The sequence below is a fragment of the Nomia melanderi genome, chromosome 11, assembly GCF_051020985.1.
Source record: "Nomia melanderi isolate GNS246 chromosome 11, iyNomMela1, whole genome shotgun sequence".
In the NCBI taxonomy this organism is placed as follows: Eukaryota; Metazoa; Arthropoda; class Insecta; order Hymenoptera; family Halictidae; genus Nomia; species Nomia melanderi.
The window spans coordinates 16020793-16043386 of record NC_135009.1 but is presented as its reverse complement, the minus strand read 5'-3'; the positions used below and the strand labels follow the sequence as shown (position 1 = coordinate 16043386).

The window sequence follows — 22594 nt, the reverse complement described above, 5'->3', positions numbered from 1 at the left end:
TCCCCATTAACGTAGGCGTCGCGTCACTCTAATCCGTTCTTTTTTCGTATATTGCTTTTCCATGGCCAGTAAAATTGGAAAGTGAGAACGTTCAATCCCTGGTGATACATGTAACGTGGAATATGTGAACATATATGCATGTAATAAACAAAGTGGAGTCCAAAGGGAACCCTAAAAACTCGTAAGGCTACGGTCCTTGTACTTTTTCTAAGAAAATCTTAACCGTGAACATTCCGAAGATTATCCTTCGAGTTTCAGAATTCGATGCAGAGTATACTTTAGCTTCTGCCCTATTATGTACATTTTCGAAACGAAAGCACTTTTTCTACCCTTAACTCGTTCACGAGTCCAACGAATGTAATAAATTCCAGTGATCAGATATAGAATAATTTATTCTTTCTGGGGAAACGATGATTTTAATTAATGAATTGTAAATGTTAATTTACTATTTACTACGTTAATTGTCGATACGAATATAAGGGGAACATCTGTGTTCGAGTTCGAAATCTATAATGTTGCGGAGACGGATGCCTAAACTACCAGGACAACAGGACTCGTTAGAAGTCACGGAACTTTCACCCTCGCAAGGGGTGGGAACTTTCAGATACTCCCCTTCGCGATAGATCTATTCGTACTTGTTGACAAGCCTGAAAATTCTCTAGAAAAAATTGCGATTTCTTTTCTACTGATCATGAGAGTATTGATTTAAGTACTATAAGTTCTTTCTCAGAGGAAATCGTATGCCGACTTAAACGCGCAAGGATCGTTGAAAGCGTTGGAATCGGGTTCGTCGTCGGGATCGAATTCAATGTTCATTGGGTCGATCTCAGGCGGAGCCTTTGGTACCCTCAATTGTTGATTCGGGGCTGGACGCATTAAACATGCCTCCACCTTTTCCCGGACGGCCTTTTCATTCTCGTTTCCATCGATCTTCACTGCGGATTCGCCCGCGTACCGCATCATGTCCGCTACATTCTCTTCGAATTCCTGTAGCTGCGGTTTATCTACGATTAGGATCGTCAACAATTCGAAGCATTTATTCTAAACTGTCAACCGGATAATATCATCGCTCGTGACAAGCTGATAGCAATCCGAAGTCATGCATGATCCGTGAAATCTAACCATAATGTTACCCCGAGTGACAAAGAATCCTCGCGGAATAAAAGAAAAATGAATTACGGAAGCTCGCATTGTTCGACACAGTCGAGTCATCTCTTCTCCGGTTTACAGGTTAAGGGAGAAATCTTTACATCTCGCTCGACGATCAGCCTGTAGTCCCTCGGGTGGACGCCTAATTCGCAATCGCGATCGTGACTTTTCGTGGACAAATCGTGTTTGCTGCCCGTGACGATGTTATAGCGACGATCGAGCAGCCTTTCTCTGCAAACATCTCCGCTCGCTTCGACGAATATCACTCTGAAACGTTTGGTATGTTCAACGACACCCTTATTTGCTTCCGGAAAATACTCATGAAATTGTGTAACCTGTTCGGAGGGGTAGAACTGAGGTCTAGCAGCTTAAAATCGTCTACCGTCTTCGGATATCCGGTTAAAACCCAACCCCTTTTCAGACATTCGTAGCCGAATATGTATTTCTAAACATATTCCATCGTAAGTGTTAGCTTAAACGATACTAAGGAACAGCTTAACACGTTAAGCGCCATGTCAGTGACTGACGCTTCTGAATGACTGAAAAACAATCGTAACATACAAGACAACCGATGTGAAATAAAAATGTTTAATAAAGCAACTAGGTTGATAATAGTGTAACGCAAACGTTGCAACGCCAAACAATTCATAAGTATTCCTACTTTTCTTTGCTACGAAAGACAAACTCTATGGGAAAACGCTTAAGATTTTCGTGGCGCTTAACGTGTTAACAGTGACCGCTCGCTTCTTTATACCTCGACGATCTTTATCCTGATCTCCGGCTTGGGCCTTTGCCCCCATTCGAGCTCGAACATTCGGATCAGCTCTCCCAAAGGATTCTGCTGCAGGCGGACCTGTTCTGCTATGTAATCGTAATCGACTGAAATGAACGACTAGTGTTAGAGGAAATACGATTCCTTACGTTCAGAAGGATTCGACCATTACCGTGGACCAGATTGAATCGCTCGGCCAAATATTTCGCCAACGTCGTGCATCCAGATCCCCTGGACCCAATCAGCGCGATACGAAAGAGAGACGGAGCTCCGTTGTGTCTCTTAATCTTCGCCAGTTTCGCGCAGTCCTTCCCGAGCTCGTCCATGGTTCTAACTCCGACCTCGACTTCCTGTCGATGAACCGTTTAATCGTCGAATTGATTGCTCTTAACGCTAGAACTACCGAGCATTTAATTTGCACTCGAGAATATTTTTTTCAACAAACATTCATTATCTGATGAAATATCAATGATATGTTTTACAACTAACATAAAGAAATACCTTGCGTAAATTAAGTAACAAACCTATCTTATTTCGATGTTCCCTGTGTTGATGCATTGTATAAAAATTTAATATTGAATTCTAAGGAAAGGCGCCTCTCGAGTGCAAAGGGTTAATACGATTAATATGTCATCCGTGTAAAAATTGTGACAATAGATTACTGTCAGTTCTTTTAGACATTCTTTATAGCAGTGAAATGAAACTAATTTTCAAGATCATTTCAATTATTGAATGCTTTTGAGATATCAATAATTGCGAAACAAAAAGATCAAAGCAGTCATTTTGACTGTTACGGTAGTTCCAGTGTTAATTACAAATTCGCGTCGAAGACTGACTATCAAACAGCTCGCGTACGCCTCCTTCAGTCCTCGTAAACATTTCTCGTAACGATGTTGCTCCGATTTTCCCGTCGAATCGATCGGTTTGTACAGACGACACGTGCTGTCGTTTGTACAAACATTCTCCCAATTGTCTACGAAGAAGAATTACGCTAACTATATAGCTGAAACAATTCGTTTTTATCTGTATACCTAATTCCTTTGAGATCGTTAACTGTATCACGTGCGTTGGTATTATTCCGGCGCGCTGGAACACTCGTGCTTCCTTCTTCGTTCTTGGCAAGTCTAAACAATGTAGCAAAATATTCTTTTTAACACGCTGAATGTCATGGGGGTCACTGGTGACCCCCACCAAATCAAATTACTACAATTCACTCAATTAAACGATGATTCTTTGAAAACATTTCTATGTTATGAATGACGCTGCCTAATGCGGTGACATTCAGTCAGATCAACGTGCAACAACAACAACAATAATAATAATAATAGTAATAATAATAGTAATAATAATAATAATGCAACTCAATCAAATGATTTAATATTATATCCTCCCCATTTTGTGTTTTGCTCTACGAAATTATGCGGCGTTCGACGTGTTAAGCTAATCAGACTATCAAAAGAAAAAATATTGTCGCAGAGAAATGTAAATTTGAAAGAATAGTCTGAAAGTTTCTGATTTTTACCAACGAGAATCCATCCGCACGCGTGCAGAGCGTCGGTCTCTAAAATCTTTTTCATGGCAAACGCGAGATCCTCTGATTCCGCGCAATGACAGGTCTCCTAAGGAAAGTGTCGATCATTAAGAGTTTATTGCTTCGAACGTAAAGAAAGATCGGTTGGCTATTTTACGTTGTCCTTTTCGCAAACTTTCCGCAGCTCTTTCACCGTGAACGGATGAACACCTAACTCGTCGCGAAGAGCTTCGGCTAGAGCCGTCCTGTCTGCATGGAAATAATATTTCTCTTTTATAAAAATATCCCGAAGACTCGTTTCCATTTTTTGCTTGTTTTACCGAACGCTGGTGGCGCGATTAGAATAATCTTGACGGCGTCGAGTCTTTTCGCGACATTCTCGAGGTATTGTTTAATAAATACAATATGGTCTTCCGGTTCGTGAACGACCAATTCAGTCGCGATGTTCTGTGGAGACGATTTCAAGAATTTTACCGATCGAAAGGATCGAAATCGGAAATATTGGTTAGAGATGTGAATTGGTTATTTACGTGAAATAGTTCGTATATTCGATGTTTCTCTAAGTACGCTACAAATCGTGCGTTCGTTAATTGTAGTCTATTCTCTGTTTCTTGTAATTTTGACATTTTGGTCTGTTCTATTCTTTCATAGACGTAAGGAATGGTGGTTTATTTGTTGCATGAAAAAAGTTACTCATAGATCGTTTATGATCGAGTTAAAAGTTTCTTATTGGTTATGCAAGAATTAGAAACAGCAATGTCCAGTGAAAGTGAGACATTGGATACTGCATTCATTTCATTGCCCGTTTAGAGCATCGATCAATCAGGGTACACGAAGAATAATAAAATACCTATGAGTCTCAGGGTTTACCTTTTCTTCTTTATTTTTTCCATTATTGATTTTCATTGCATTTTCTTCGTGGATTCTCATACGATTGCTGCATAGACGGTTATATATGCACACAGAAAACCGCAGTATGATAAAATATACTGTTGGCTGGATGGCGCCACGTGTTTCACGATTTTCCTCATTGCCAGGCATTGCCGTGAAAGTATGGAGAGTGAGGTTGGGTGAACCAGGTGAGCACGTTTCAGCATGTCAACTGATAAGAAAGTCTCGGATGTCACGGAAAAGATATCCGAAATGGGCGTGGAGGAGCCGGGAAGGAAGCTAACTCATAAGGAAAAGAAGAAACTTAAGAAACAGCAGGAATATGAGAAAACGATGGAAATGTTAACCAAGACCGGTGGCCAGGGTCACAGCGAACTCGAAAGCAATTTCACCGTCTCCCAGTCTCAGACTCAACAACGCACTAATCAACAATTAGAGAATGCCGTCGACATCAAGGTAGAGAATTTCAGTATTGCTGCTAAAGGGAAAGAGCTCTTCACCAATGCCAGCCTCTTGATAGCCCAGGGAAGACGTTATGGCCTGGTAGGGCCAAATGGGTATGCACTTTTGAATGATCGATGAAACAAGCATACCTCTTATAGCATGTAACTGTGTGTAATTGTAACTTACTTTTCAGTCATGGAAAAACTACTTTATTGCGTCATATAGCGAAAAGATTATTTGCCATTCCTCCAAACATAGATGTTTTATATTGCGAACAAGAAGTTATTGCTGATGATACACCAGCTGTTGAAGTAGTACTCAATGCAGATGAGAAATGTAAAGAATTGTTGACAGAATGTAAAAAATTAGAGGGATTAGTGGAGCAAGGAGACACATCTGTTCAAAGTAGATTACAAGAGGTATTATTTTTTCTGTACTGTAATGAACATTGTAATCTGTATACACATGGTATATTTAAAAAAATGTATTCTATATAGGTTTATGAGGAGCTGAAAATTATTGGAGCAGATTCTGCTGAACCACGTGCTAGGAGAATTCTTGCTGGTTTAGGGTTTAGTCGTGCTATGCAAGATCGTGCAACAAAGAATTTCTCTGGTGGTTGGCGTATGCGTGTTTCCCTTGCAAGAGCACTTTTCTTAGAACCTACACTATTATTGCTTGATGAACCGACAAATCATTTAGACTTGAATGCTGTTATTTGGTTAGACAATTACTTACAAGCTTGGAAGAAAACACTACTTATTGTTTCTCATGACCAGAGTTTCCTAGATAATGTGTGCACAGATATAATTCATTTAGATCAACAGAAATTGTTTTATTATAAAGGAAATTATAGTATGTTCAAGAAAATGTATGAGCAGAAAAGAAAGGAGATGATAAAAGCATATGAGAAACAAGAGAAGAGACTTAAGGATCTTAAATCTTCAGGTCAGAGTAAAAAACAAGCAGAGAAAAAACAAAAAGAAGCTTTGACTAGGAAACAAGAGAAAAATAGAACGAAAATGCAAAAACAAGAAGATGATAATTCGCCTGCAGAATTATTACAGAAACCAAGAGAATATATAGTCAAATTCAGTTTCCCTGATCCACCTCCCTTGCAGCCGCCTATTCTTGGTCTTCATAGTAAGTTCAATACTGAATTGCAATATCATATTGCATAAGCATGCACTAAAGGAATGTTTTTCAGACGTGACATTTCAATACGAGGGACAAAAACCATTATTTATTGAAGTCGACTTTGGAATAGACTTAAGTTCCAGAGTGGCTATAGTAGGACCTAATGGTGTGGGTAAATCTACATTTTTGAAGTTATTAACCGGTGACTTACAGCCCCTGAAAGGAGATTTAATAAGAAATCATCGATTGGTAAATATTGCGTTAGATAGGTTCACCGTTTTAACAAGGGTTTCATGGACTAATCGTATTTATTGTTTTCAGAGAATCGGAAAGTTCGACCAACACTCTGGTGAACATTTGACCGCAGAAGAAACACCGGCAGAATATTTGATGCGTCTATTTAATCTTCCGTACGAGAAAGCTAGAAAACAATTAGGAACATTTGGATTAAGTTCTCACGCACACACGATCAAAATGAAAGATTTATCAGGAGGTCAAAAGGCGCGTGTCGCGTTAGCAGAGTTGTGTTTAAATGCCCCTGACGTTGTAATTTTAGATGAACCGACAAACAATTTAGATATAGAATCTATTGATGCCTTAGCCGATGCTATCAATGAATATAAAGGCGGAGTAATTATCGTTTCTCACGACGAGCGTTTAATTAGAGACACGGAATGTTGTTTATATGTAATCGAGAACCAGCAAATTAACGAGATCGATGGAGACTTCGATGACTATAGGAAAGAATTATTGGAAAGTCTTGGCGAAGTTATTAATAATCCAAGTATAGCTGCAAATGCGGCTGTTCTACAGTGATCACATTTGCCTTCATTGAACTGTTTTTCGATGGCTTGTATAATTGATCCTTTTTAAAATGAATACTCATTCAGATCATCAAATATATTTTATGTAATCGGTTCCCTCTCCATAAAATCAATTTTTATTATAGATTTTAAAATGCGGTCTTCAATGTTTTTATTGCGACAGAGTACTTCGTTTACAATTCAATATGAAATATGTTAAAATAAATATCAAATCTGTTACTAAAATATCTTTGTCTTGTAACAAATCCACTATCCATGAATTGCTATTTGAATCAGAAAGGTACGATCACTCTCGATGTGATTTGTAACGCGTGAAGTGCAATTTCCGAATTCTTTCGATTTAATCAATGAAAAGAATTATTCGAGTCTACAAGAAATGTTTGTATACGTATATAGCGAGTTCTGTATAGAATTGTATTTTGTATCATAAATATTTAACTCGTATTTGATCGACAAAAATAAAAATCATTAACAAAGTGGGATCTAATTAAATAACTTTCTGCGCATTTATTTTCTCTTTGAATAATAAATTTATTGATCTATAAATAGAGTATGCAGTAAGTACGTATTCTTCGAAAGGGACTAAAAAAATTTTCTTATCAGAGATTTTTCTAGTGATTTCTGAGAAATTGAGAGAGAGAGTTGGTTCTACTGAACTGCGTATAACCGGCGGCGCAATGTTCGCTGCCAAAACGGGCAGACGAGTGATGTGAAAATTGTCAAATATTTTGTGCGAGGTGGTGTCCCGCGGTGAACTTAATAGTGATCCAAAAGATCGTCGCGATGTCCAGTACCCTGGAGAATAAGATTTTAAATTTGCAAGAACGTCTCAGGGCGGAAAATGAATCGAGGGACAGAGACAGACAGAGTAACGAGGTTGGACCAGGAACGGGCCTTCAGTCGTCATCCACGGGAACTGTCTCAAGTCCTGCCTCTCGACGTGAGTTTAACTTTAATATTTCTCACGTTCATCTTTGTACTTTTCTCTTGTCTTTGTTCCAATGCGTTTTAAACGCATTCACATTCTTTGCCACTTGTCGTATAGGTTATGTTGACCATCACAATTTATTCTGTTGATTCTATATACGATACACTTTTGATCTACTTGTTTAACGCGTAGTTTATTTTATTCAAACTATTTACAAATTAATGTTTCCAAAAACCGATGTTTCTCCGTTGTAACCGACGGATCGTGCTTTAAAATATTCGCAAAAACCGTTTAAACGGATATTATAAACAAAAACAATACTCTTATTTGTTATTTAATGCAAGGTCCTTTCCGTATCGTGTCGATAAAAACAAATACCTTTTCTTATTTTTTAAACTATGCGAGATTATTTCTTGTTTATGATATATCTGTTTACTTCTAGCATTACAAATGTATAATTTATAATTATGATAATAAAGTTTTCAGATTATATGTATTTATAGACAGGCATGTAAACAATGTTTAATCTTTTTAATGCAGCTCCAATTCCGACTCTGAAAGTCTCACAGATACCTCCAAAGAAACAAGACAGTGAATTTGAGTCAAAGTTACAGGAAATAATGAAGATGAACGGTATTTTAAATATCAATGGACAAAGGTATCATACCGATATGAAAGATTTAGAACACCTAGGTGAATTAGGAAATGGTACCTGTGGGCATGTTGTTAAAATGAGGCATAAACCTAGTGGTGTACTAATTGCTGTAAAACAAATGCGACGTTCTGGTAATGCAGAAGAAAATAAAAGGATAATTATGGATCTTGATGTTGTGTTAAAATCACATGATTGTCCATATATTGTGCAATGTTTGGGATGTTTTATAACAGAATCTGATGTATGGATTTGCATGGAATTAATGGCAACTTGCTTAGACAAATTATTGAAGAGAACTAGACAGGCGATGCCTGAAGAATTTTTAGGAAAAGTTACAGTAGCTGTAAGTGGTAGCTTGAAATTCGATTTCAGTTGTACCAGAAATAATAATAAAATAAATATTTCACTTTTGTAGACAGTAAAAGCATTATCCTACCTAAAAGAAAAGCATGGTGTAATTCATAGAGATGTGAAGCCCAGTAATATTCTTCTTGATGAAAGAGGAGGAGTGAAGTTATGCGATTTTGGTATATCTGGCAGATTAGTTGATAGTAAAGCAAAAACTAGAAGTGCAGGATGCGCCGCATATATGGCTGTGAGTACAATAATTTTGCATTATAACATGAACTTATAACATGTAGAATATGTTTTTCACATGCTCTTTCAGCCTGAAAGAATAGATCCTCCAGATCCTACAAAACCAGATTACGATATAAGAGCAGATGTATGGAGTTTGGGTATTACTTTAGTAGAATTAGCTACAGGAGTATTCCCTTATCGAGATTGTAAGACTGATTTTGAGGTAAACATTGTACATGCAATAGTGCTTTGTATACTTAAGATAGATTAAGATATCTACTATATTAATATTTTACTTTTTAGGTACTGAGCAGAGTGGTACAAGATGATCCTCCATCCCTTCCATCAGATGCATCTTTCTCAAAAGAATTTAGAAGCTTTGTGAGTTGCTGCCTTACAAAAAATTATAAACATCGTCCGAAATATCACAAACTTATGGAACATCTTTTTATTCGTAAATATGATGTACCTCACGACGAAGAAACAAACTCTTCAGTCTTAAATTCCGGCTGCCAATGGTTTGGCAGAGTTATGCGACAGTTAGAGCCAAGGTAAACTGTTAATCACCGATCTTGTCGTAAACAGTAAAATGTAGTTTTCACGTACATAGAATAGTATCGAGTGATAAAAGATATATTACATCACGAATTATGGTAGATACACATGTTAGAAAAGACCATTCTATAGAAGTGAATAGAGTTTAAAAACATAGCATGAAATTCCCAACTAATATCATAATGATTTGGTTTGGTTTGAGTATAACCGGGTATTGTCTCTTATATTAGTTTTAAAAGAATTTTTAACACACTTCAGTATTCCTGGTTAATGGGTAGGTATTTAAAGCAGCACGAAAAATTATGCTGAGTTTTAAAGTTGGGTTTTCGTTGGACGTTAGTTTTTTTTTTAATTATATTTATTTTTTTTATTCATTGCCAAATGACATTTAAAAACCTGTCCATACATTTTCGATTAAAAGTTTGCGTGCGTGTTGAATTGTGTTGCAGCGTTGAGCTTGAGGGAGGCAGCGCAGCATAGCATCCCCTCTCCCTCGCCCCTGCCCCTCACTCCATTATTCCTAAAAACTTACCCAAAAATTCCAAAAAACTTAAAAAAAATAAACCTCACAAATATCCAAAAATCTGCCCGATTTTCATTTCGAGTTGTTTGGTTTGTGCACGCGCCTGTTACACACCCCACCTTTCAACCCCCACTCATGGTAAGCATTGTTTTTATTTATTTGAATATTCGTTTATTTGTCTTTATATTATATAGCGACTTGCCGGTTATGTGGCACAAAGAATTTCTTCCCTGTGCACACTCCATTCATCAAGAAGATGTAGCTCATTTATATTTTGCATTATTGTCCTTGTTTTAAGCGTTAAGATATGTTAATCGATCGTTTCATTTATAGTTTTAGCATGTAATATTTCTCAATCTTTTAGTTCTCTCAACACAGATAGTTTTTATGTTTTTATACCTTTAAAAAGATTCCTCTATCCTCATCTGTGTTGCATGATACTATGATTAACGCTCTAACTTCTATTAACTCTCTACGAACTCAAGTTTTTTACAGAAGCATCATATACAATTCTCTTGGATTAGCAGTGGCATTCGCAAAATCAGTCAAGTCACTTGCCGGGAGTCGATAATTTGCAAGACTGACGTTCACATGAAATTATAGTTTTAATATTTGTGCCGTTCAGTTTCAGATTGCCAGGGTGGCAGCAACGAGTCACGGGTCATGTATCTCTAAAGCAAACAGCTCATCTCAGGGCTCAATCTGAAGTACCAGCTTTCTTGCGAAGCAATGTCACCAAAGACTCACAGAACTCCAGTTTTCTGCCATTTCATCAACGATCAAATAGTGAGAATGGTGCGAACTATGTATCTTATAGTCCATACGCGCTTAGACGAAAGGAAATTTCCAGGCCGTTTTCTCCTCCTTCGTCCAATGATGTGGACACATCGGAAACGAATTTTCAACGATCGTATTCACCGTATAGACATGTCGAACAAAACAGAGACTATACCTCGAATCATTGTTCTACCAACGGACAAGGTAGACAAGAAGGAAGACCGTTCTCTCCTTATAGGCAAGACGCTAATTCAACAGATGCGAGTAGTAGACTCTATTCACCGTATCACGGACGCTTCACGGAAGAGCGGGACACCAGCAAAGAACGATGGCAAGGTGCTCCCAGATCTTTAAGTCCATTCGCTCGGGACTATTCACCATGGAGGCGAGAAAACGTTGATCCTCCGAACGTAATACAACCAACAGAAAGCGGTCGATATTCGCCATTTTCGCAACAACGACTAGGGCAAACTCCACCCGCGCCGCAGACTCATCCACAGGCGCAGGATATCTATGGTAGTCCCATGATTAGTCGTAAAAGGTAAATATCGATGGAAATATTCCGTTCAGTTCTCAACGTTAATTCCGTTAAACTGTCTTCTCCTATCTGTTCGACTACAGGTTTCCTTCCGAACCACCTCCGCAAGGATCTCATGGGTCTACCAGTCCCGAGTTATTAATCTCCCGTTTTGCACACCAGTTGAAGCAAGATTCTCCTTCCGCTATGCCACCAGCTCAGGGCGGATCAAAGGAATCCGCCAAGAAACGTTTTGCTTCTTACGTCCGCCTCAGGCTCGGAAGTGAACGTGCACCTTCACCGGAACCACCTCCAAGATTAAGTCGCGGTGAATCGCCTCTTGCCCTTAGAAGGAATTTAGTCGATCAAGCGTCTCCTTCCTTTGCACGAAGGTAGTAGAGTACTACCTTCATTTACCCGTAAACAGGCTTGCCGGAGTGAAACTGATTTCTGTGTTTTCGTTTCTTTTCGCCAAGGTATATTTCTTCTTCGCCGCCTCAACCTCCCCCAAGGAGATTGTCGGAAAGTAATTCCGTGCCTGGTAGTCCTCAACATGTGCGAGCCCGACTACGTTACACCCCCGAGCCTCAGAGGAGACCTCCGCCACCATAACCCACCGTTACGATTAAATCATATTCCTTGTTGGTGCCATATGCGTTAAAATTAACTGAATCAATCATATGTACCACGTAGAATGGTGTTGTAATCAACGATGGTCTGTGTACATCCAACAGAGTGGTCTGTGCACAATGTACTTGAGAATGATTCTAAACCAAAAAATAGTTGTTTGTAATACTCGCCGACACCGTGAACTGTACAATGTACGTATTTTAAACAAATAGACTCGGATACGTACCGTGTATGATATTATTACCGAAATGTTCGCGGGAAAAGAAACGAAAATGTTGTTCGGCTCCTAGATTCGAGAGAAAGAGAGAGAGCGAGAAAGAGAGAGAGAGAGAGAGAGTGAGAGAGAGCTAGAGTGGGAGAGACAGATAAAGAGAGTGAGAGAGAGGGAGAGAAAGAGAATGAGAGAGCGGGAGAGAAAGAGAGTGTATGAAAGAGAGAGAGCGAGAGAGAGGACGGTCTTTGAAATTAATATTTGCACGACTTTCTTTCGTGGCTGTAACGTAACGCGTTGAACTACTTCTGTCAATAATTCTCTTGTCGACGTGTATTTATATAGGATGCAATCACCGATGCAATACGATGCTCAACTTTTTATATTGCTTGTAAAGATATAAATAAATGTAGTATGTTCGACGTTTTTCTAAAAAAAAAAAGAGGAAAAAAAACAGAAAAAAACGCAGAGAGAGAGAGAGAGAGAGAGAGAGAGAGAGAGAGGGAGAGAGAGAGAGAGAGAGAGAGAGAGAAAAAACAGGAAAAAAGGAAAAAGAAAATCGTTAATAGGAGATGCGGCATCGTACTGAACGCGTAAACCGTTCCTATCACTCTTCGTTTACGCTTCTTTTTTTATCGAGGGACACACAAGCGAGAGAATAATTTCGAACAAAACTCGCAACGGGAGCTCCCTTCCTCGGGCGGCCTTGCAGTATCTCTGCAACTCGACTTAGCAACGGCGACATTTTTCACATATTAATTATCGTTTGTAATAATACCAAACGTATACAGTGATCGCAGTCAGGAGTCGATCGAACGGAAACCAAATCGTAAGAACTATTAAACGACGTCTCCATAAAGAAAGCACAATATTCACGTCTCCTAGATTCTATGAATTTCAACAAATGTATATTATTTAATTAAGAGGCGTGTCTGGGCTAGAATGTTGTAATTATTATTTTTAATTAACATTTATTCATTAACTTTGTTCAGTCTACACTAGTAATCACCTTTGTCGCTTATTTGACAAAAGGATCTGTTGCAATGTAAATAAACTTATATTTATACGAGCCCCGTTCTCATTCTTTCTTTCTTTTCATTCATTCTCGTACGTTCCTACTGGCTCCTATAGATCATGAAATCGTTATGAAGACGAACGGACAATATCTATGACCGTCCCTATGTATCGTGCGAGCGGTGCTGCTTATTAGTTAGAATGTATTTTTACCATGTGCTGCCACGTAATCCTAAGCAATTTCTTTTTGCCGAACGGTCATGCGCGCTGCTATTGTCATATTGTAATGGTTTCATTTCAGCAGCAATAATTTCCTTTAATAAACTCGCAAAGAAAAAACCTACCAACCAACAATACGTACGACTTGTCCGTTTATAGGATTAATTATATCGGCACATTACATAAACCGATTTGTTTCAATAATAAAATAATGTCACACGTACGACCTGGTAGCAATTATATATTACCTCTTTACGTGAGCTGGCATAAATAAAAACGGGAAGATCGATATACTTCGGAAATTATGTAACTACGATTTCATTAATATTACATGAACCGGAATAAATGATTCCGAATATTTTGTCCATCGTTTCTAATGGAAGATTAGATTTAACGATGAAAAAATTAGCGTATTAAGAGAAATGATGTTGAACGGTGCAGCGTGAAAACCGGAAAGAGCATTCCTTCATTCCAAGTGAGGCCAATAAATTGCAGAAGAATTCATTATCTCTTTTGGTTTCCATGTATAGGTGCATAAGCTTATAAGCATGTATAATACAGATATGTATATTACTCGATTTTATCGTCATCTAGTTATAAAACTATTTTCCTTGAATAATACGACAGAAGGAATATATCGTCTAGCTTTTCAATGCTGAGAGAGAATGTATAATTTTACGCTAAAAGGCCTCTGTCGATGATCATTTTAAAAATAAATTCATCGCTCGAATCGGCCCGTCCCTGAGCAATCAATATGGCCTCCAGGTCTACGCGGGGCACGCCAGCGTAGCGTAGTTATTTCTCTGAAAAACTTTGGAATAAATGGTTTCTGTGATAATATAATTAGTCAGACTGTTGGGAAGTGCACGGGGGGTTATTTTCACGGTCCCCGTTGGTATATCAGTGATAGTATTCAGTCAGAAAGAAATTCTGAACGCGTGTTTCATCGTCGTTCTAACTACTGGCGCTTTGCGGAAGACATCGTCGTCGTTAGAGTACGGTTCGGTAGTTTGGTGTTTTAGCGGTTGATTTGAGCACTGCCTCGATATCAAGATGAGATCTCCTTTTAATTGTAAAGGTTCCTAGTTTCCATTTAAAAGTTCTGCTGTTAATATGTCAGAGATTAAGTGCAAGGAAGCTGCCACGATGGAGGGTTGTCAAGAAGGGGGCGAAGAGGAAGGTATGATGGCTGTTGAGAGGGTCGAAGATAAGGTCAGTATCCAAAAGATCCTCGAGGGTATGACGAATGAATTTAACAAAAGCGTGAGTCCCGTCAAAAACACAGAAATTAATCGATCGGAGAAATCGGATCACGAAGAGATCGAAAAACCGGTGACAAAACCAGATGAAATATTACCGATCGAGAAGGAACCCGATGCAGATAGGGATCAGGAGGCTGTCACGACGAAACAAAATACCACCGCAGGTTCGACGGCGACAGACGAAAATCATAAAGAGGACGAGAATAGTGGGAAACAGGAAATGCTGAAAAAGGATAGCAACGGTATTCCTCGCATTGTTCTTACATTTAGAACGATTGACGAGAATACCGATCACGGTAAAAAAACCAAGATATCAAGCTGCTCCTCCAACCTTACTTTGGTTCCTGATGAATTGGTAAACTGTGATCAAATTGGTGGTGTTTCTGTGAAGATCGAAAACTCAGATGAGAATTCTGATACCGTTGAAAAATCAGATTCAGAGGAAGGCAGAATGGAAGAACCTGTTAAAGAACCTGAAAGTAAAGAACCAGAGAAGAATGTAGAGGAAGTAAAGAAAGCAAAGGAGGATCCTGAACCGAAAGTAGAAGAAAAAGACATAGTTCCCAATGATAAAGTAAAGACTGATGAACCAGATACTTCTGCAGAACCTGCAGAACAAGGCGATCAAGCAGACAACACACCTCCTGTTACTAGGAAACGAAGAACAGGACGACCTAGATTAAGAGCACTTAGGTTTTTTATTTTTCTTCATCTCAAATATGTAAAGTATTATGTGTGAACTTTGTAAACATTCCATGACATTTTTAGCGACCACACAGAAGAACCTCCAGGTCCTAAACGTTCAGCAAGAAGATTATGCAAAGAATCATTGAAGAGTACTGTGTTAGAAAGTGCCATGGCAAGAAAAGAAAAATCTAATTACACAGAGGAGAATTTACAATTTAAGAAACAAAGGAAGTACAATAAACCTGGAAGGCCTAAGAAAGTAGTTCAAGGAAAAGATCAAAATAAACAGGTGCAAGCTAAGCCTCCTGATATTCGTCAGGATGCAGAGGCTTCCATTATTGATGGGAATATTAGTATCTCTGAGGTAAACACAACACTAGAATGTTCTAGAAATGCAACTATGTCAGAGACTAGTGCTAATGAGACACTCCTGGATGATTCTCAAAACTTCTCATCCGATTTCGAGGGTATGCCAAAATTGTCTCCTATGATAAAAAGTTCAGAATCTCAGTCAAAATTGAATAATTCTCTTGGGAGTCCAATAAGCGATGAAGTACCTTTAGCAGACATTGAAAAACCATTTTTAAAGCCTGCTACTGGTAGACCTAAACGTGAAAGAGGACGACCTAGAGGAAGTCAAGGTGCAAGAAAAATAGCAAAGGCAGATTTATTTGAAGGTATCAAGTTAAAATAAATATAAATTTTCATTTTTGTATAATACATTGGAATATACAGAAATATCCTTTTTCAGATGGTTCTGCATCTGTAGCAGAAACAGGCAAAAACAATGACTATCCTGAAGGTAATATTAATACTTTATACATATATTCATTAATCATGAAAGTTATTCATGTATATATTCTTCATAGAAGGAACTGTACCTGCCAAAAGGACACGCAGAAGTATGGCTCCAAGTCCTAGTCCTGCTGAAGGACAAGCCTCAAAACCAGAATCAACAGCAATTATGAGTGAAGTTAGTACACGCGTATAAATGCAAGTAACTTTACTGAAATCTGCTATCATACTCATTGTATATTGTGGATTTTAGACATATGGTCAATCAATGTTATGTTTGTGCCAAGTAAGGTCGCAGTTATATGTGACAATAACTGGTTCTGGGGCACCACTATATTGCACTGCAATAGATTCTATTGACAATAGATTGGTAGGATGTTGCAACGAGGTCGATAGCAATGATGTTGCAATGAGGAGACCGAGTACTCGCGTCCCTTTCATAATCTTGTGTCGAATGCATAAAGAGAGGCTCTTAAGGCATAATTGTTGTCCTTCGTGTGGACTGTTTTGTTCTCAAGGAAGGTTTGTACAATGCATTAACGGTCATCAATATCACCGTGAGTGTGAAATTTATCCGAATAAGAAAGGGGTATGTCCGCATTGTGGAAGTGAAAGTACAGCATACGATGTGATGGTCACTATGGGTGGCCTCAGAAAACCTGTGTTCATTCCGACTCGTAAAAAATTTTCAAAGTTACCTTCTGCAAAAATAACTTTGCCAGGAAAAGGTGACAATACGAAATTGGCAGAACGTCCCCCTAGTCCTTTGATTCCACCTGAAGTTATCAAAACGCCTGAACCGTCTCTCAATTCCGAGAGGCCAGAGCGTTACACTATCATGAGTCTTTACACTTCTGTGAAAAATGGGGATCTAGAGAAGTTGGTTAACGTTTTAGGTACATTATTACACGTATATCGGTTCGCTTTTCACTTTGCGACAAGCCTGTAACGAGCTCTTTTCCTTTTTAGCATGTGGTTATAATGCAAACCATACATTCCGAGAATATGCTCATCGAACCGGACTTCACATAGCTGCAGATAAGGGTCACTTATCTTGCGTACATGTATTAGTACAAGCTGGAGCTCAATTAGACTTGATGGATAGAAATCAGTTAACGCCTTTAATGTTAGCTGCCAGCAAGGGTAAAGCTGATGTAGTAAAATATTTAATAAGGATAGGCGCCGACGTTACACTGAAAGGAGAGGATGGTATGACTGCTTTACATATGGCTGCCAAATCGGGGCATTTAGATGTGTGCCGAATAATTTTAACGGAATGCAAAGCACCGAGAACATTAGTAGGTAATGAGGATTTTATCATGCTACCAGCATATTGTACGATCGGCTTTAATACCGTACAGTGCAAATAATTACCGATCCTTTGTTAGACTCCGTGGACGATGGCGGATGGACGAGTTTAATTTGGGCCTGTGAATTTTGTCATGCGGATGTCGCACGATTTTTGCTGGATAAGAAATGCGATCCATTGATTCGGGACGCTGAACAGAACATAGCGTTGCATTGGAGCGCGTACAGCGGAAGTTCAGAAATTACAGAGATGCTTCTCAACGAAGGATGCGACGTGAACGCTGTTAACGTTCATGGAGACACACCTCTGTAAGTTTCATGTTATCTAGACGGTAACGAGCGTAATACCAGATGATCTTTATTAATGTTTTACGTTCTAGACACATAGCTGCAAGACAAGATCAGTACGCGGTGAGTGTCCTGTTATTGGCTCGTGGTGCTAAGATAGGCGAAGCAAATGCAGCGGGCGAAACAGCAGTGAATTGTTGTACAAACGATGGGGATACTATGTCCGCTTTAAGATTAAATGCTAAGGTTAACGAACTTTCGGAACATATGTGGGAGAAGACAGTAAAAATTTTAACTAAGTGATTATCTCGACTTTGATACAATGATAAGTAGAATTAAATACCTATACGACGGTATAGTTAAATATCTACTTTTCCAGTGATATTTCGCGCGGCAAAGAAACGAATCCTATTCAGTGCGTTAACGGGTATGACTCGGAAGATAAGCCAACAGATTTCCTGTACGTGACTGAGAACTGTTTTACTAGTAGCATAAATGTTGACCGTACGATAACATCTTTGCAGTCTTGTCGTTGCGAAGATAACTGCAGTTCAGAAAAATGTTTATGTGGAAATATAAGTCTGAGATGTTGGTACGACGAGGAAGGAAAGCTAATTCCTGAATTCAATTATGCAGGTATGTTGAATGCATATATATATATATACACCGTGTGTGTTGAAACGAGGGCGTGATGAAATATTCATATACATGTGTACATGTACATATATTTATCTATTTAATGTAGATCCTCCGATGTTATTCGAGTGTAATCCGGCTTGTGACTGCAATCGTATAACGTGCAACAATCGGGTTGTTCAACACGGTTTGACGCAAAGATTCCAATTATTTAGAACGCAGGGTAAAGGTTGGGGTCTTAGAACATTGCGACACATTCCTAAAGGTTCCTATGTGTGTGAATACGTTGGAGAGATTATATCTGATTCTGAAGCCGATCATCGAGAAGATGATTCGTATCTATTCGACTTAGACAATAGAGTGAGTATCGAGCAGAATTGAATGCGGTCGAAAGTGAACGTCCGATTTATGTTTGATTTATTCCCAATAATACAGGACGGAGAGACCTATTGTATCGATGCAAGACGCTACGGGAATATCGCTCGTTTTATAAATCATTCTTGTGCACCTAATCTATTGCCTGTGCGAGTGTTCGTCGAGCATCAGGATTTGCATTTTCCTAGGATAGCGTTCTTCGCGAATCGCGACATCGAAGCGGACGAAGAGCTCGGGTATGTTACAAAGAAACAGAAAATGAAAAGAATTGACACGTGGGGAAGCCAGGACCACATGTAAACGTCGTACAATTAGTGACGCACGATAATTATTTTGGTTAATAAAAAAGGAACTAATATTTGGTTTTGGTTGGTTGGACCGTTTCTCACTGGTAGTTCGTAGTTGCTTTGCCTTGTTCTTTCTGGAATTCCTAGTTTGCTTTTCTCTGCATCGGGTACGTTTGGCACGTTGATTGTTCACGGAGACGAGTACGTAGTACTAATCATAGAATATTTCTTGCGGAAACTATTCGACGTTCAATTATTAAGCTAATGTGAATCTGTCATCAGAGACCAATACGGAATTGTTTGCCCTCAGCTTTGATTACGGAGAAAAGTTCTGGATAATAAAATGCAAGTCGTTCACGTGTACCTGTGGAGCCGAAAACTGCCGATACTCTGAGAAGACTATACAAGTCACTTTGGACAACTATCGCAGGAAAATACAGCAAGAAGAAATGCTGGCAGCTCAATCATCGTAATTCCAAAACAAATCTAGCTAATTTTACGCAATCTATGTTAGTTCATTATCTTTAACGTTCTTCCTTTTTATTACACGGAGTTTTTAAACTGGAGAATCTCCATATTTCGAATGGAATAAACCCCGCGTACGGGGATCATCGAATTGAATTTAATGAAAAAACAAGTACAAACGGTGGTGGGGACAAAGCGCGTTCAATAAATTGTTTAAAGAGAGAAAGAAAGTGTCGCGTTGCTGTTCGGGCCAACGATGAAACGATATATACTTTTCTTATTCCAGTTCGTCGGAGGTCGAATTGTTTAAATTAGTTTTTGCTCGAATATTATCGTACTTTCCTCTATTGCCGATTAATCCCGTAAAGACGAAATAAAACCTTTACGTGATATGCCACGTTGCAATATTTTTCTTTTTCACACAAAATAAACGATACGCATAATATATATATATATATATATATTTGTTATATAGCATTCGTGCCAGTCGTGTACGAATTGTATAGGGATGTGCGTTCTTTCTAACTGCTCTAGTTCTGCGGGTGAGGTGTGCGGTTCACGAAAATCTGTTTGAGATACGTGATTAATATTCGCGTTGCGATGAGTTGGATTTCCCGATGTTCGCTTCTTCTGTTCCGAGGGTGGATACTTTACGAGTGTTCGAATTATTACGAACAGTTTACATTGTAATAATACACCCTTTTGTACAAATTATTGATTTTTTTGTATAATAAAAAGGATGTAGTCATTTTTAACATACTGTTATCAATCACTTCCGGTTAACCCAGTTCGTCTTTTCATAACGAAAACAACGCTCTCTGATTCCGCCAAAATGCAACTATGACCATCTAGCGGTTACAATCGTGAATCAAAATGGACGCCTGAAGGCACGCAACTGGTTAAACATTCGATGATAGTAGAAACTTCCTTTTATAAAAATTGATCATTCCACTATATCACTACATAATGCCCTTCGAAATTATCAAAAAATTCTATCCTAAATTATAAATTATCATAATCCTATCTCATATATCCTAAAAACATAAGGCTGTGATTGCCTGTCGGTACACTTCCAGATACACAGAAGAAGATGGCGGTTTCTATACTTTCAGGAGCCACGTTAGTTCACCCGCTTGACCGTCAGGTGGTCGCTGCATTTGTCGGCCTATACGACGATCTAACTCCTGATGCACGATCGAATGCGTAAGTAAACCGATATTATTCTACAAAATCAATTATCCGAATCTCCACGAACTTTCCATATGCATACGGTTCGGAATACGACTCGACTATACCGCGTCATTTCCAACGAAAGCGTCATACGCCATATCATTCGAACCCTATGTTCGCGGATTATACTCGTGCTTAATCCTACTCGATACGCGTAGAGCCTTTCCCAGTATTTCGTCATTCTCATCCTTATTCCCACCGCTAAATATTATCACTCATCAAGTACGAATGGAAATACGATTCAACAAGGCCACATTAGCAGTCCTGTAGCCACGTCCAAGGAAGGTTAATCCTGTCGATTAATTACTCTCTACGACTCGACAGTCGACGAGGAATGTTTACAATGAAGAACCAACTCACCGAGTCGCGATGCATCGGGATTCACAGCTGAACAGCGGGCAGTCGTCGTCGGGAAATCTTCGAAGGAGAAACAGAGATCACTGTTCGAAAGAGGATCGCGAGGAACGGCGGGATCATGGCGGGTTCGCGCGTGATTGGCGGTGGGGGCGTCAGCGGACGAGTCTTGGGAGGGGGACTCGACAGTTGACTGTGATTGGTCGGGATGGCCGCGGCGGTTGGGGTAGTCGAAATTCAAGCGAAGAAGCGGCAGTTAGTGTAGCGACCGTCGAGGGCTAAACGTAGCTGCGTAGAGTTGATAGCGTCGTTTCGTTTCGTTCGTTTTGTCGTTCGTGTGGCGCGGCTGGCCCGCGAGGGATAACACCCGGCGCGCGCGTGGCGTTTCTTTTGAGTTTCTCGGGGCGTGCTCGCGATCCGGTCTCCTCGTCGCGAGTATATTCGCGGTAGAAGGGCCCTCGGGTATCGCGGCGACGCGATGACACGTCGCGGCGTTATGGTGACACGTTCTGTGACAGTGAATTATTAGCAGTGGTGGAACGTCGTCGGGCAGCGATTACTATGATGGCCAGCTGACGGATAGATTCCACTTCCACGTCCCTACGGCGTCAACGGGCTTGCCACAGGTACTGGAAGGTGAGTCCTCGAAACTTTCCCGTACGATTTCAATTCGTCCGACTCGCTCCGCCGTGCGGGAGCCGCCTCGCGACTGGAAGGTTAGGTCGCTGACAGATTTTAACGGTACCTCGCCTGTTGCTCTGCTAATGTAAATTTCATTCCGTTTCCCCGATAAAAGCGGCGTTCAATGTTCGTAAAAGCGACCCGAGGACCGATTCACCGCGGAAGTTTAGGCGAGTTTCAATGCTCGCGAGCGGATATCAGGGGGAACCGAAATTACACGGAATTCGTCGTTAATCTCGCGATGGCGTCTAAGCGTCTTTTCAGCGAAAAATGGCGCGCAGTCTTGGAGAACAATGGTGGATCTTTCGGAAGCGGCGAGGTACCAATTAGATCGGTAGATTCGAGAGAGTAGAGTTAATGAACGGGAATAAAAAAAGAACCGCGCGGTAATCTGGCTGCCGCGTTCAATCAATTCGGTTTTAATCACCGAGGTTAATGGCCACAAAGTCCTCGCGCCGCGGAAAATGTTTCGAGCGACCGATTGCGCGTCCGAACGGTCCGACTGGTCGCGAATTTTCCGTTGACCTGTTAACCGACAACCGATCGACGTGTCGAGCGAAATAACAGAATGGAAAAAAAACGCCCACCGCCTTCGGAGTCTGATAAATATTGAACGTAATCCATCATCCGTTGTTTTCGATTCCTCATATTTTGCCGGACTATTATCGATGGTCGGATCGTCCGGGGAAAAAGCATTCTATTACTCGTTTTTTCCCTCGACCAGCTCGCGGAAAACTCGCTAGACGTTCGCCACGCTCCGGTACCCTCTATTAACCGAAACGATAATTCCCCTATTCGTAATTGGACACACTTCCGCGGACAGTCTATCGGCTGCGAACACTTCCGGTTTCGAAAATTGCGACAACGTCG

The 22594-nt window shown here is 39.8% G+C and overlaps 5 protein-coding genes across 9 annotated transcripts in view; 4 read left to right on the top strand and 1 right to left on the bottom strand.

Moving 5' to 3' along the window:
* Window positions 1-296: 296 nt before the first annotated feature.
* On the bottom strand, window positions 297-22348 carry LOC116434832 (adenylate kinase 8). The gene is made up of 9 exons (XM_076372230.1): window positions 22312-22348; window positions 21050-21211; window positions 2953-3045; window positions 2758-2894; window positions 2094-2271; window positions 1904-2028; window positions 1485-1594; window positions 1251-1416; window positions 297-993 (listed from the first exon to the last, which is right to left on the bottom strand). The coding sequence occupies exons 1-9, from the start codon at window positions 22346-22348 to the stop codon at window positions 727-729; spliced, it is 1275 nt and encodes a 424-aa protein (XP_076228345.1). The 3' UTR covers window positions 297-726.
* LOC116434862 (ATP-binding cassette sub-family F member 1) lies at window positions 4463-7224 on the top strand. The gene is made up of 5 exons (XM_031993692.2): window positions 4463-4900; window positions 4981-5206; window positions 5285-5930; window positions 5995-6173; window positions 6246-7224. The coding sequence occupies exons 1-5, from the start codon at window positions 4548-4550 to the stop codon at window positions 6738-6740; spliced, it is 1899 nt and encodes a 632-aa protein (XP_031849552.1). The 5' UTR covers window positions 4463-4547; the 3' UTR covers window positions 6741-7224.
* LOC116434861 (uncharacterized) lies at window positions 7380-13192 on the top strand. Its single transcript, XM_031993691.2, has 8 exons — window positions 7380-7688; window positions 8217-8674; window positions 8747-8926; window positions 8999-9133; window positions 9214-9461; window positions 10614-11306; window positions 11387-11674; window positions 11759-13192. The coding sequence occupies exons 1-8, from the start codon at window positions 7532-7534 to the stop codon at window positions 11892-11894; spliced, it is 2295 nt and encodes a 764-aa protein (XP_031849551.1). The 5' UTR covers window positions 7380-7531; the 3' UTR covers window positions 11895-13192.
* On the top strand, window positions 13780-20214 carry G9a (histone-lysine N-methyltransferase G9a). Its single transcript, XM_076372155.1, has 12 exons — window positions 13780-15311; window positions 15387-15982; window positions 16057-16107; window positions 16175-16278; window positions 16354-16996; window positions 17070-17402; window positions 17489-17717; window positions 17789-17995; window positions 18076-18332; window positions 18442-18692; window positions 18768-18943; window positions 19305-20214. Exons 1-12 carry the CDS (start codon window positions 14470-14472, stop codon window positions 19465-19467), a joined length of 3852 nt encoding a protein of 1283 aa, XP_076228270.1. The 5' UTR covers window positions 13780-14469; the 3' UTR covers window positions 19468-20214.
* Window positions 21291-22594, top strand: part of cac (calcium voltage-gated channel subunit cacophony) — a 179534-nt gene continuing 178230 nt past the window's right edge. For all 5 annotated transcript variants that reach the window (XR_012999716.1, XM_076372154.1, XM_076372153.1 and 2 more), the window contains exon 1: window positions 21291-21679. The gene's annotated coding sequence lies outside the window, so the exon portion shown is untranslated. The remainder of the gene's footprint in view (window positions 21680-22594) is intronic.

Excerpts from the sequence above, each read along its gene's own strand:
- LOC116434862 (XM_031993692.2), top strand. The coding sequence starts at position 4,548 with ATGTCAACTGATAAGAAAGTCTCGGATGTCACGGAAAAGATATCCGAA. Across the intron at positions 4,901-4,980 it reads GGCCTGGTAGGGCCAAATGG|TCATGGAAAAACTACTTTAT; the intron begins GTATGCACTTTT and ends CTTACTTTTCAG. Across the intron at positions 6,174-6,245 it reads TAATAAGAAATCATCGATTG|AGAATCGGAAAGTTCGACCA; the intron begins GTAAATATTGCG and ends TATTGTTTTCAG.
- LOC116434861 (XM_031993691.2), top strand. The coding sequence starts at position 7,532 with ATGTCCAGTACCCTGGAGAATAAGATTTTAAATTTGCAAGAACGTCTC. Across the intron at positions 9,462-10,613 it reads ATGCGACAGTTAGAGCCAAG|TTTCAGATTGCCAGGGTGGC; the intron begins GTAAACTGTTAA and ends TGTGCCGTTCAG. Across the intron at positions 11,307-11,386 it reads CCCATGATTAGTCGTAAAAG|GTTTCCTTCCGAACCACCTC; the intron begins GTAAATATCGAT and ends GTTCGACTACAG.
- G9a (XM_076372155.1), top strand. The coding sequence starts at position 14,470 with ATGTCAGAGATTAAGTGCAAGGAAGCTGCCACGATGGAGGGTTGTCAA. Across the intron at positions 17,996-18,075 it reads ACAGTAAAAATTTTAACTAA|TGATATTTCGCGCGGCAAAG; the intron begins GTGATTATCTCG and ends CTACTTTTCCAG. Across the intron at positions 18,944-19,304 it reads GAAGCGGACGAAGAGCTCGG|CTTTGATTACGGAGAAAAGT; the intron begins GTATGTTACAAA and ends GTTTGCCCTCAG.
- LOC116434832 (XM_076372230.1), bottom strand. The coding sequence starts at position 22,348 with ATGGATTACGTTCAATATTTATCAGACTCCGAAGGCG. Across the intron at positions 2,895-2,952 it reads AACGATCTCAAAGGAATTAG|ACAATTGGGAGAATGTTTGT; the intron begins GTATACAGATAA and ends TCTTCTTCGTAG. Across the intron at positions 994-1,250 it reads GGCTGATCGTCGAGCGAGAT|CTACAGGAATTCGAAGAGAA; the intron begins GTAAAGATTTCT and ends GATAAACCGCAG.